Here is a 13,935-nt window from a genome sequence, read left to right on the forward strand (position 1 = left end):
CCTGTGTCCTTATCAGTGTTATTTCAGCATCACTGAGATAGTATTATAGTTTCTTATGCATATATTATTTTTATATTTTATTTTCGCTTTTTAAAGTTGTAGTAATTTTGATGTATATTTTTGTCATTTTATTAGTTTTTCTTTATTATTTTTTAATTAAATTTTAGTTAAAAATTATTTTATTTAGCAAATAGATGTTTTTTTTTTTATTTTTTATTTTTTTTTTATTTAGAATATTAATAATGAATAATGCTTCATATTTATTTTTAAATCAAAATTATTTAATTATTATTTCATTTAAATTAGTATTATTTAGTATATAGCATTAGTTATTATATTATTTAATTATTATTTCTTATATTATTATTATATTTTATTATATTAAATAATAAATATAATACTTGGCCACACACCACACTTCAATTCATATTTTTATTTATATATATATATTGTGAATTAAATGTTATTTCATGTTTTAAATTTTAGTTAAAGATTTTAGTATATAATTTTGTTGTGCTTTTGTCATTTTTTATTAATATTATTATATGTTATATAGTTTTTATTTAATTTATTAAAAGTTATTTTTAGTGCATCAAGTTAAACTAAATGAAATGCGAGATTATTAGTCTGTCCCAGACAAGGTTAGTTATTCCGTAGGTAAAATTTTATCTGAAAATAATATTTCTTTTTGCTTAATTGGAAGTAAATAGCGAAATAAAATGAAATATAACTTAACACTGTCATTATCAGTGTGTTATTTTTAATATCACTGAGATATTATTATAGTTTTTTATCCTTATTTTGAAATAGATTTTTATTTTTTCTTACATCTACCTTTTTTATTATATTTCAGTTATTAAATATTGTTTTTATTTCCAAGTAATAAAGATGTTTTTTTATTTATTTAGAAGATTCTAATAATGAATAATGAGCCATATTTGTTTACAAATAAAATTATTGAATTATTATTAACAAAATCTTTTTACGGTTTTAGTTTTAGAAAAACTAACAAGACTGGTGACATATTATTTAAGTTTATAATAAAAATGTTATTAAAAGATAACAATAAACAATACATTTTAAATTATATTGTTTGTTTATTATCAGAATAGTACTAATATTAAATCATTAATAGCGATGGAATCAGCTTTGTTTACAATCAGAATATTAATAATGAAGTGATGATAAAGCTTTGTTTGTTAGTTCTGTTGTAATAACCCTGTAAGCAGCAGCACTGAATGACTTTATGACGGTGGATTGGATTGTCTTCTCAGTTCTTTCTTCTGAGCTCCACTCTGTTCTCTCTCTCTGTCACCTCTGTCCATGGAGGCTTCACATCGGGTGAAGGTGTTCAGCTGGAGTGTAAAGGCGAGGGTGACGTGTGGGTCTCAGTGACCACGCTGTGTTTGTCCAGAGCTATTATCTGGACCGCCGAGGCTGGATCTTAGTTCGGGAGTGACGCCAAGCCCACAAGATTTTACCCCAGTGCCTACATCAAGGTTAACACAAGCGTCAACTCCACCCGATAGGTTTATTTACAGCATACCACAGTCTTCAATGAATACATAAAAGCACCCTTCTTTAGTACCACATTACAAATGAGTAAGATTCTTTTGAAGCACAATGAAAAATACTGTGGTATATAGTCGTATACAGTGTGAGTGCAAGATATTTTAGATTTTTTCAAAGCAGTGAAACTATCTATTATGTCACACTCACTTGCAGTTATGTCTATCATCAAAAACATTTAATCTATTTTAGCGTTTGGCAATGCCTTTTTACATGTAAAAATAAATAAAAAAAAAAAAATGATTCAGTCATATGATTTAAGTTTATCATAGTAAACGAAAATTAGTATTTATGGTTAATTTAAAATAGTAATGTTGCATAATAAATATTAAATCATATTGTTTGTTTATAATCAGAATATTAATAACATTAAAGAATAATAATAAATCCTTTTTGTGTTTACAATCTGAATAATAGTAATATTAAATAATGAAAATAACTCGTATGTTTTCAACCAAAATAATCCATATCTGTTTTCAACCAAAGAAGTAGTAATATATAATAATTAGTAAAATAAAATTGTATGGGCACCATGAAACTATTAATAATATTAATAAAATTATTACTATCATGATCTGGATTTACAATCAGAATATTTATCTAATTTGTTTACAAATAATGTTGTTGTTTTTTGCTGTTTACAGACTTCAGTGTTTATCTCAATAAGGATCTTAGTTAATGTGACAGCAGTAATAAAATGAGAAAAATTCAAAACCTAGTCAACTGCAGAATTTATCAGATTATTTCACTTTGATTTTGTGTGTATGGGCAGCAGAATTCATTTATACTGGTGATGTACCACAGTTAAGTAGTCGAAGTATCTTTTTGAGGCTGCTTCGGTGCAGTGTAACAAGTGTGCATCCTAATAGCATCCTTTACGAGATTTAACTGGAAATAAATGTAGAGGTGGCAGAGAGTAGCACGCTCACGCTGTGTAATACTGCTGAGTAAGTGTCAAGGGGGAGGGCGCGAGAGGCTGCGCATGATCCGTTAATGATGTTTGGTGTATGATCAGGTGTTTGATACTGCTAGCACTGTGTCATCGGGCAAGAGAATTAGCGATGGGCGAGGAAGCAGGCATGCACAGGCGGCGGAGCAGGCTCAGGGCGTGCAGCAGCTGCGGCAGGCGAAGGAGTGGACGCGGTAAGGTGGCACGAGGAAACATCCCGGGCCCAGGTTCGGTGGGAGGCATCGCCCCTGCTATCAGTGAGTCTTATTAACTTTCATTTATATGTTTATCAGTTTTCTGTCCTTATTAATGAAGCCCAGTCACAGAGCAGCGGTTCGTGTGGTGATCGAAAGAGTGGAGGGTGGAATAGGGGATCACAGAATGAACTAGCGCTTTGATGGTTTTTGGTTCAGTTTTCTTGTTTTAAGTGGTAGGCAACCAAATTATTTTTGTGCCGTTCTGGTTTACGTTAATGTGTTTTTCTTTTTTTTCTTGGATAATTTTTTTTTTAAATACATGGGAAACTAAATGATTTTCATAGCCATTCAGTTCTGTTAACTAAAAAAAATTACTACTACTACTAAATAATACTAATAAAAATAAATAAAATAATGGAACGAAATGATTTTAAGGATGTTCAAAATCCTGATAAGGATTTTTATTTAAAAATAACTAAAATATGAAAATACAGAACAGATGATTTTCCGGATATGGGCTCCATTAGGTATTTTTGTATATATATATAAAAAAAACAAAAAAATGTGTTCTTTGTAAGGGTTGTGTTTTTTGTTTTGTTTTTTTAATCGTACTAGATCAAAACTTGATGTGTGTCACATGGAGCAGATGCAGGGATCCGATGTACTGGTTCTTTTAAAGACCAACAACTTGGATTTTCACGATGACATTTTAGGAACGAGTTTCTGTTAATATGAAACCAAATGATAAAAAAAAAACACTCAAATTCAAAAATAATAAAAAAACAATCTTAATCAAATACATTTCTGAATCTTTTAAAAAAAATCATTATAATAGAAGGATCTTTTGAAGAGAAAAAAGAGAATTCATTTATAAATCAACACGTTAACCAAATGATTTCACGACACGCTGGCAAGTCGCAGAGTGTTAGGTAACGTTTGTGTTTGTTTTTTTTTTTTGGTACGTTTTTACAATACGGTTACATCTCGTTAGTGTATTAACTAACAATGAATTACAATATATTGACAGTATTATTTCTTGAAAACCCAGTCATTTATTGTTAATTCTTGTTAATTCACAGTGCATTAACTAATGTTAACAAGCACAACTCAATCACAACAAAAAATCATTAATAAATCATTAATAAATAACAAAAATTAACATTAAGATGAATTATTACTGTAGAAGTATTGCTCATGCTTAGTTCATGTTAACTAAAGTACTTAATTAATGCTAACTAAAGACCTTATTGTACCATTTTTAATGTATTGTTTTAAAGTGTTTTCTTCCCCAGTAAGTGTTTTCCACCTCAAGTGAGTGTAAGTGTTTTCTTCCCGCCGATGCAGGCAAAACGGAGTAATAAAATAATAAAACAGTGTTTCCTGGGTTTAGTAATGATCCGTCTGCCTGTCCTCAGGTCTGTCTGCTGCGGCAGGCATCGGTGTGGACGACCTGCGGCGTCTCTGTATTCTGCGCATGAGTTTCGTCAAGGGCTGGGGTCCCGATTACCCTCGCCAGAGCATCAAGGAGACCCCGTGCTGGATCGAAATTCATTTGCACCGCGCCCTGCAGCTCTTGGACGAGGTTCTGCACACCATGCCTGTAGCCGACCCGCAACCTCTGGACTGATGCTCCAACATCAATCCTTCAACCTTATTACAGTGCATATAGCTCAAAATGACTGACCTCTGACCTGAGACTGAGTCTTCACTGATTATTTTTTTTTTTACGCCGTCTGGCAACACGTTAGAAAACCAGCAATACTACAAAACAACACAAACACTTTGATCAATACAACAGGACTGTTCATCAGAACACAGTAGAATCATCACTTTTGATGTTCAAAGAGGAAATGGACTCATATTGCATTTAATCTAGTTTACAGTGGCCACATACTCACTGCAGAGAAGTCCAGATGGCACTCCTCTTCAGAGTCTGATGTTCTGTGCACAACAATCATTCACACAACAGAGATGAATCGAATGCATCTGTTTATCATTCAATTTATAGGTTTTATGAACTCTGTAGACAGAAAGTTATTTTAAATTGTCAAAATATTTCACAATATTAATGAACTCACTATAAATAAATTCAAAATTATGTGAACTGTTGCATTCATTAACGATTATGGGGGGGAAATTATGTAAATGACTGCATTAAATTGAATGCAATTAATTTATGTAACAATGGTTTTATGACTTCGGAATTATGTCATTTGCATTGATTTGAACGCAACAATTTACATAATCCAGAAATTGCAAAAACATTCTTACGTACACAATTGTTCAAAAATTTTAGATGTTTCTTGAGCTACAAATCAGCATATTGATAATATCTCAAAAATAACATGACACACAAAACACAAGTATTAAAAAACAAAAATCTCCTTAATTCACAAAAATACATTTCATATAGAATATACAAAAAAAAGTTATTTTAAATTGTCAAAATATTTCACAATATTACTGTTCTTACTGTAAATACAGTCTTCGTAAGGAGAAGATACTAAAACTGATCTAAAACTTTTGAACAGTAGTGTAATTTAATTCAATTTAATGCAATAATTTACATAATTTTATAAAGCAGAAACTGAATAAGTATTTACAAAAATTGAATATTTATATAATTTGCATTGATTTGAACGCAACAGTTCATGTAAATATTGTTTCACAAACTAAAAATTTGTTCAGCTTCTGTTTGATGGTTCGAAAAACCATTTGTCTGTAAATTGTTGCATTAAATTGAATGGAACAATTTCACGTGAGAACAGTTTCATGATTTACGCAAAATGTATTCTGCTTATGTCTCATGAATGAGACCGTTCTCGTATTTACAGAAGTTCGGGATTATGTAAATTATTGTATTTAAGAAGTTCAACAAGTTGTTCAAGAATGGTTTTACAAATGATGTACACCGAAATTCTAGTTTCATTCAATCTATTGCATTCAATTCAATGTGACAGTTAAACTAAAAATAGTTTTACAAACCATTCACATCATTCATGTATTTCAGCTAGTTATGTGTGTGTGTATGTATATGTGTGTCTCTGTGTGTGAATATATACACACACACACACACACAAACACAGAAATAAGAAACAATTTACATATTTCATTTCATATTCAGAAATGTCTTTTTATGAAGAGTTCACAGCTTGTTTTTGATGAATGAGGCATGTGGGACAGTAACTTACAGGATTCAAGAAAACTCTGTCACTTCCAAATCTTTGTAGTGAGTATGTGGCCAGAATATTGTCCTTTGTGCGTTTATATTTTTATTTAGCATTTTTTATAACTTTAATAACTCATTTATATCAAGCACTTGGTTACTTTATATCACCTGTAAAGATTTTCACTAAACTTTCCCTGGAAGGGCTCCGTCTCAAACTGAGTGCAGTCAGAATTAAATTTTGACTATTAGAAGACATGAATTATGATTTATTTGAGACGGAGCCAAGTGCATTTTGTCTTTGATATGAAACTTTCCCTCCATTTAGCCCAGGTGGGTTATTTTATTGTACTAACCAGTTTTGTCTTCTCATTGTATGTGCATTTGTATCTTTTCTTCTTAGTGTTGCATGTTCATGTTGACGTGATAATCGAACAGATTTAAGAAGCAACGGTATTGAATATAAAGGCGTGTTCAGAATGGCATGCTACTGTTTTTGCAGCATGCAGTATTGTTCATAGAACATATGTGATCATATAGCACAATGCATAATGCTCGATTTGATGGTGTGACTAAACTAGAGTAATAAACATACTAAACAGTAATACTGAAGCAATATGAGGCACATTTTTCTCCTTCTCGACTCAGTATTTGATCAGAAGTTCAAAAGTTGAAGATATTACATAAAAATTAGATTACAAATGCAAAACAAGTGCATTCTGGATCTCACTTCCTGAATTAAACCTGCAACTCGGCGCAAGGTGACAACAGTAAAAAACAAGTGTTTAGCATTGTATATTACAAACTGTTTCACACATTTAAAAACCAGTATGCAGTATATACTGTGTAGTACTAGTATTCCATTCTGAACACAGCCTGTGTGTCAACCAGAGAGAGAGAGACACGGCTGAATGAGTGACTAGTTGAGCAGGTTGTTCAGGCTTCTGCTGTGTTTCTTCACTTATTAGTGCTTTTCTGTTAATGTTCATCAACATAATGACTTTATCTGATCGACAGCAGACTGAGATCACTACATGACAGAAACAGTAGATCTGAGAATACAGTAATTATATTTCATTACTCTCAGTCATTCATGTCATTTAACAATGCAAATATTCTCTCTGGAACTATTAAATGTGTCAATCTGTTTTTTTGATGTTTGGTTATTATATAAAATTGCATCAGTGTTTTTACCATGGTAAAAGAGTTAACCATCAAAATGCAATGGCTTCCACTGCACTGAAATCAATTCAGTTATGACTGCGGTAACTTGTATTTTAGCTGAAAAGAACTATATTACCCATCTTTGCTTTTTTCATGAATTTCATCAAAGAATATTTTATTCATAGATTCATTCTTGCAACGTTTCGACTGCGTCTTGCAACGCAAAAGTATGGATGAAGCTAGCTGAAGGTAAAACCCAAATCACACAAACACTAAGCACAGGTTTTAAATGAAACAATTTATTAAGGAACTTTTAATATCAGAAAAATAAAAATCTTGATTCTTTTTTACAGCAAATATATAATATCAGTGCTCTGGCCACAGGGCAGCAAGGCCATTTATCATAAAATATATTTTAAACTTTAAGAATACAACTTATATGCCTTCATGTCCCTGCATAAATGTATATACATAATAAAAGAACAGTAAAATTATCAAATACAGAAACATAGTTGCAGTGTGATGGTAAAAAATCCCTCTGATAAACATAAAATTCCTAGTCATGTTTAACATAGGACTTTAATTTTGTTCATAATGTGGTAGTATTCAGACCTAATGCAGTGTATATATATATATGTATCTATATTTAATCCTTGGCTTTTTTTTTTTTGTGGTTTTCGTAATAGATAATAAATCATGCAGGTGTGCGCTCTTTCCTGCTCTATAGTACCTAACATTAAAACTCTACAAGCTAATACTTACGGCAGCTGACTGCTCGCCAGATAGTCTTAATATATATCTTAAATCTTAATATAGATATATATTTGAATATGAAATATAAACTACAGAAATACTACAAAATTGTAAAAATAAAAATAAAAAAAAAAAACCTGTCAAGGTGATTCTTGAGAGGTTATGGATCTCTGATGCCTCAGTGGTGTTTGTAGCCATGTCAGCCTACACTTTGAGTTTATACCACATTATCGTTAACAAAAAGGCTCCTCTCAGGTCCTCTCGGTTCTACACCCCGTGTTGGCCCGGCAGGACCCATTCATTTAAGGCAATGAGAGGAGTCGTTACCAACAAATACTAGGCCTATAATGCAACTTACGAAAAAGTTGCAACTGTTCGTATTTTTACATGCATCATCACTCTAGTTAATGTTTCCATCAAAAGTTGCAAATTAAACTTGTGCCGAAAAACTGGAATATTGCATAAAACATATGAGAATAAAGAAGTGTTTCCATCCCATGTGTTCAAGAGAATAAAATCTTAACTTCCTGGGAAAATGGCGCAAAGTATGAGTTATAAAATAAAAAATTGGTGCAACTGGGGAAGCCTGATGTTTTGGAAAGCAATTTTGTGCCGACTTTTTTTTTTTATTGCGCATACAGCAATGTTTTTCCATCATAATTTGTGCACATTCTATTCCCGACCAAAAAAACCAAAAAAACTATCAACCTCAACTTAAACTTAACCATTTCAAAATCAAACATTCGCCATCTTGGCATTCCCATCCAGCTTTTATATACGATATCCCAAAATTGGTAAACGAATATGTGGATGGAAAAATTAATGCAAAATTCACTTGAAACGCAAGCATAACCAATGTTTATATTTATCTAAAAATTACTTCAGTTTATGTGTTCAGTTAAGTTTTACTCGGCAATTTAGACGGCAATTAATTTTGCTCACGTTTAAAGGAATAGTTCACTCAAAATTGAAAATTTGCCTAAAATTGTCAGGCCATCCAAGATGTAGATGAGTTTGTTTCTTCATGGGAAAGATACATGTACACGCATTCTATCACTTGCTCAGCAATGGCTCCTCTGCAGTGAATGGGTGCCGTCAGAATGAGAGTCCAAACAGCTGATAAAAACATCACAATAATCCACACCACTCCAGTCCATCAGTTATCTCGTTAAGCCAAAAGATGTGTGTTTGTAAGAAACAAATCCAACATTAATGCGTTTTAACTTCAAACCATTGCTGTGGGCTAAAACAGGAGTGCTTTTCTCCATTGGTGAGCAACTGATCTAATGTTAAATTTCGTCAAATCTGTTCTGATGAAGAACCAAACTCATCTGCATCTTGGATGGGCTGAGGGTGAGTAGATTTAAAGCAAATTTTCATTTTTTGGGTGAACAATTCCTTTATTGATGACATGCAATGCCCTTAAATTTCGCAATGTTTACGGAGATGTTCAAAAAATTCAGGACGGCTCTTTATGATCACTTGCTGCTCGGCTCTAGTGTTGTGAAACAGAAACTAAAGGCCACAGATCATTTTGCAGCAACATCACCAATCCACCCCACCAGCGTCATGGAATCAGGCACATGAAAATGTAAACAGAGTCGAAACCTTGAAAACAAAACAACAAAAAACACAGGAGATAGCAATTTAGCACTGCTAAACCCCAGCGCCGCTCGGCGTAAGAACGACGTAGCAGCTAAACGCAAATCTCTGAGATGAACTCAACCGTGGTTATTAATCAGAAACCTGCATCGGACAGTCATTTAAACGTAATAAAGAAGGAAGAAGTATTTCAATGTAAAATTTCTTGCGATCTCAATTTTTTCCTCTCTCTCTAGGCGCTTTGCAGGATGGAGTTGGAACACTCCAAACAAACAAGGTTTTGTCCGCCCAGTACAAGCGCCACCATGTTGTCTCCACAACGTACACACGCTGGAACTTGGCTGTGTTTTGGGTGAGTGCACACGTCCGGTGGAGAGCTGGAGCCCGTGCTGTTGCTAGACGGAGAAAACGCGGAACCAAAGGCCGGGAGGCTCTGGGAATTCTCCTGCACCAACCGAACCAGCGGATGATCCTCCGGAAGAGACGGAGACAGACGGGCCAAAAGGGACGTAGAGAGCCTCGGCGTAGTAGGCAAACTCGCGCCCCACAGTGTCGGCTGCGGATTGGTGGATGGCGCCGTCATCGTAAGCCCGTCGTATCCCGCAGGATCTTCGGATCCCAAGGGCATCTGGGAATCGCCAAACCAGAATGTGCCTCCACTGCTGCCGGGACTGAGATCCGCCACTGCGCTGCCTTTCCCGCTGTAGTGGGACTCGCTAGAGTTACTTCCGAGCGAGCTGGAGCTGTCGTTACGATTCCCTGCGGCCTTGCTGTGGAAGTTTGAAACGCCGCCGGAGGAGAGCCAGGCTCCGTTGCCGCCCGACTCGAAACCAACGTCGGTGCCGTTGTAGTGGAAGTCGTCGTCATCCACGCTGGTGTCCACACTTCCTGCAGTTCGCATCACGATATGGGCTTCGATTTCCTCCCGAGCTCGGTCTACATTCTCCGGCATCCCGGTCACCTCAAACACCGGTTCTTTGTCGCGGCTTGGCGTGACGATGTAGGTGTGGGTTTGCTGCTGGATCCTCTTGATAGTCGCTCCTTTCGGCCCCACCACAAGCCCTACCATTCGATACGGCACCCGAACCTGGATGGTGGTCTGTCCCGGATGGCAAGGAATGCTGCTGTGCCCCGCGTTCGGCGCCACTTTGTTCCGGGACGCCCGGATGAGGGAAAAATGCTCGGCCGCGGACAGAATCTCTCGCTTCGCCATAATGACATCCTCCTTCCGGCCGGTCACTACAAACACTGGCTCCTCTCCTCTCACGGGGGTTTTGATGTAAGTGTTGGTCTTTGCTCTCAGAGCTTTGATCTTGCAACCTGAGGAGAGCAGAAATACAAAGCCAAGTCAACACATTCCTAGCTTAAGAAGACATCAATCAATTAATCAATCAATCAATCACAGTGATAGACAAGTGATCTCTTCTCAGGAGTATTTAGAGCAGTCCTGGATGCTGATTGGTCAATACTAACATACTTGATATAGTAACAGGGCTTGTCAGTGTGTTAGCTCACTTGTTAGTATTACACAACTTGTTTTCATGCAGTTCAGTGAAGAAACATTACAACACATTACCAACATTACAGATAAGTGCGAGGCGGCTGAAATCTTTAGTGAACATGACACATGCAGTTCAATGAGGTCAATGCAAGCATATAATATTAAAACAAATTCATAATGGTTTTATTATGAATGCACTGATATTGAGAAATTGGCCCACACAATTTACAAATAATTATGACTAATGATCAGGCTTATTACTAATATTATAAATAAAGTTTTGTCTTTTTTAAACTTAAAAAAAGTTTTATATTTATATTTAGCATTTTTATTTTTTATTTTAGTTAGTTTTAGTAATTTTTTTTAGTAGTTTTTGTTTTATTTATATGTCTATTGTTGTTATTATCTAGTTTATATACACATCTAGTCTTTTATGATTTTTTTTTTCAGTTTTAGTTACTTTAGTATATCTAGTTATTTTAGTTCAACTAAATTAAAATGAGAAATGATGCCAACTAACTGAAACAAAAAAGTTTTTATTTTATTTTAGTTTGAGTAATGAAATGGGTTTTTTAATGGTTTGAGTTTGAGTTAACTATAATAACCCTGGTTCAAAGTTAATCGAGGTATCAAAAAATTCTACATAAGACGGATAACTTTTTCTACCGTCTGAAATCTGGTGAACTTAAAACTTTTTGGTAACTAAACTTACAAATATATATACAAAATATATATTTTTTAAACTAAATATTTATTAAAAACACGGCATTATATGCTTATATATGTATTACTAATAACAAATTAATTAATAATATTGTATTAATGATTTTATTAATTATATATATGACTAAATTATTTTGTTGACTATATATATACTATATTATATATATATTATATCGGATATAGGGTATATATTATTATATATTTTTTTTTGTTTGTTTTTTTTTGTTTTTTTCACGAGGTGAGGTGTGAAAATCAGAAGGGCGAGTACAAATATGAATCACTAATCCAGCTGGCCTCCTTACTGTTGAACACTGCTGAAAAGTGAAACAAGATGAGTCAAAATATTAGAATATCAAACATGAAACGTTAATGATCAAACAACCCACCCTGTCGGCCAAACTATTTCCGCCACATGCTCAGATGTGGGCACCATCACACACTCTGTTGTGTTCACACTCTTCCTCCTGGTGTTGAGCGCACACCTCTCACCCTCCTGCATCATCATCATCGCCATCATCATGTTCTCATGAACCTGGTAACCCTGGGACTCGCCCGGCCCGTCCAGGAAGAACCCAGGTCCCCGGGCCCCCAGCTGATCCAGATCAGTATCATGTCTGATGATGTTGTTATTGCTAGTTGTGGTGTTTTCCTCCTCTGATCCAGTTTGGGATAAGGGCTGGAGGTCCAATACCGCACCCAGGACACCCAGATGAGAGGTATCGTGTAGTTCTGATGGACTCTCATCATCCCGGAGGCTCATCCCGCTCAGGTTCTGTAGCGGTACCGGGAGGTCCGGTTCAGTATCGTCCGCCTCCGGGAGTTGAACTGTGTTACTGGGCATGCTCGACCAACAACGTGTCCTGCTTTCACTGCGGGACACACAAAAACAGACAAAAGTGGCACTACAGTGAGTTCTCCGCTCTCCTGTTACTATATTAAAGTGTAGAGAAACACAGTAAGCGATTCATAAAGTGTGTTCAGTGTATTTCAACTTACAGCTGATGTTTTTAACAGCGGCAGCTGCGGTTCCGTGACCCTGTTCTACTGGATCTCTTTGTTTATAGTTCTTCGGGGGATCTTCGGGCAGGTTCGTGACCAGCCGATCTGTGCGCGCAGCGCCACACACCGGCGCGGAGGAACAGTGTAGTTTTCGGTTTAGCGGCCAAAACATTCATTGCATTAAAAAAAAAAAAATTATAATTGTGCCATAAAGCACTTTTGAGGAACTATAATCATAAATTAATGACACTTAAAAAAAAAGATAAAATAATACAAATTAAAATAATAATATAATAAAAATATGAATGAATATAATTTACTCCAGTTTCTCGTTTTTGAACTTTCACTTCTGCTTTAGGTTTCTTCTGTTAGGAAATTTCTATTGAAATTCAATATCGTGTAGCTATAATATTGGTTTCTTTATTTATAAATTAGCAACCAAAACTTTACATTTCAATTTATTTTGGCCGTAAAGACACTTTAGAGGAACTGTTAATGAATGGCACTTTTTAAATTAGAAAATAATATAATTTCCCCAAGTTTCTCATTGTTTTGAAATTTTTATTGCATAACAAGAACAGTAACATGACATATACATATATAGAGGATCACAGGGTTTTCAACTATTATTAATTACATTTATAGCATCAAAGGAACAAACAGAAAAAAGGGGGGAAACACTACAGAATATATCTTACAAAACATTTCCATAAGACAATGATTCAAAAATATACATCCTTTTTGCTTTTTTGTTTCTTAGATCTTGTAAGGCTTCAATGTAATGCTTAAGTTCCATTTTAAATAATGTAATGTTATTTTATTATTAGTCAATTTTTCTTTGTGTATATGATATTTCACAAAGGCCTATAATTATTGCACATACAGAAAAATTAAATTAAATTAAATTTATTTTTATAGGCTACAACAAAAATATATCTTTATCGAGTCTTTAATTTTATACATTTAAATATTAAATATTCAATAGCAATCCAAAACATTTGGGTAAACACACTTACAAAATATGCATGTAGTCTCCATGTCTCAAATTAATAACTTAATATATACCTTCTTTAACTTTATTGGTGAGACAGTATTTATAGGTAAACTCCAGACCTCTTTCCATTCAATCTGATCATATAACAAATTCCAAAAAGGTTTGCATTTAGGCAATAATGTAGTTCTACATAATTTTTTAATAGGCCTATAAAAGTTATTAAGTTTATTATCTAAAATTTTCACACCATACTTAATTGATAGCCTATGTTTTGTAATTTCTTCTTTATTTAGGATATGTATAGCTTGTGTTTTTCCT

At 34.3% G+C, this 13,935-nt stretch overlaps 2 protein-coding genes across 2 annotated transcripts in view; one reads left to right on the forward strand and one right to left on the reverse strand.

Annotated features, from left to right (window-relative positions):
• The window catches only part of LOC109113347 (mothers against decapentaplegic homolog 4), a gene marked incomplete at its 5' end in the record, with an annotated part of 5,569 nt that extends 854 nt beyond the window's left edge, over positions 1-4,715 (forward strand). Inside the window, 3 exons of the mRNA XM_042757252.1 lie at positions 1,330-1,341; positions 2,585-2,775; positions 4,131-4,715. Of these exons, the coding sequence (XP_042613186.1) occupies positions 1,330-1,341; positions 2,585-2,775; positions 4,131-4,342 (415 nt within the window). The remainder of the gene's footprint in view (positions 1-1,329; positions 1,342-2,584; positions 2,776-4,130) is intronic.
• A 3,824-nt stretch (positions 4,716-8,539) lies between these two features.
• LOC122142276 (RNA-binding E3 ubiquitin-protein ligase MEX3C-like) lies at positions 8,540-12,695 on the reverse strand. The gene is given in 4 exon segments (XM_042752254.1): positions 8,540-10,720; positions 12,011-12,020; positions 12,022-12,493; positions 12,621-12,695. Coding segments are annotated over 3 exon segments (1,542 nt in total). The 5' UTR covers positions 12,466-12,493; positions 12,621-12,695; the 3' UTR covers positions 8,540-9,632.
• Positions 12,696-13,935: the final 1,240 nt, after the last annotated feature.

This window comes from Cyprinus carpio, chromosome A5 (assembly GCF_018340385.1).
Source record: "Cyprinus carpio isolate SPL01 chromosome A5, ASM1834038v1, whole genome shotgun sequence".
Taxonomy (NCBI): domain Eukaryota; kingdom Metazoa; phylum Chordata; class Actinopteri; order Cypriniformes; family Cyprinidae; genus Cyprinus; species Cyprinus carpio.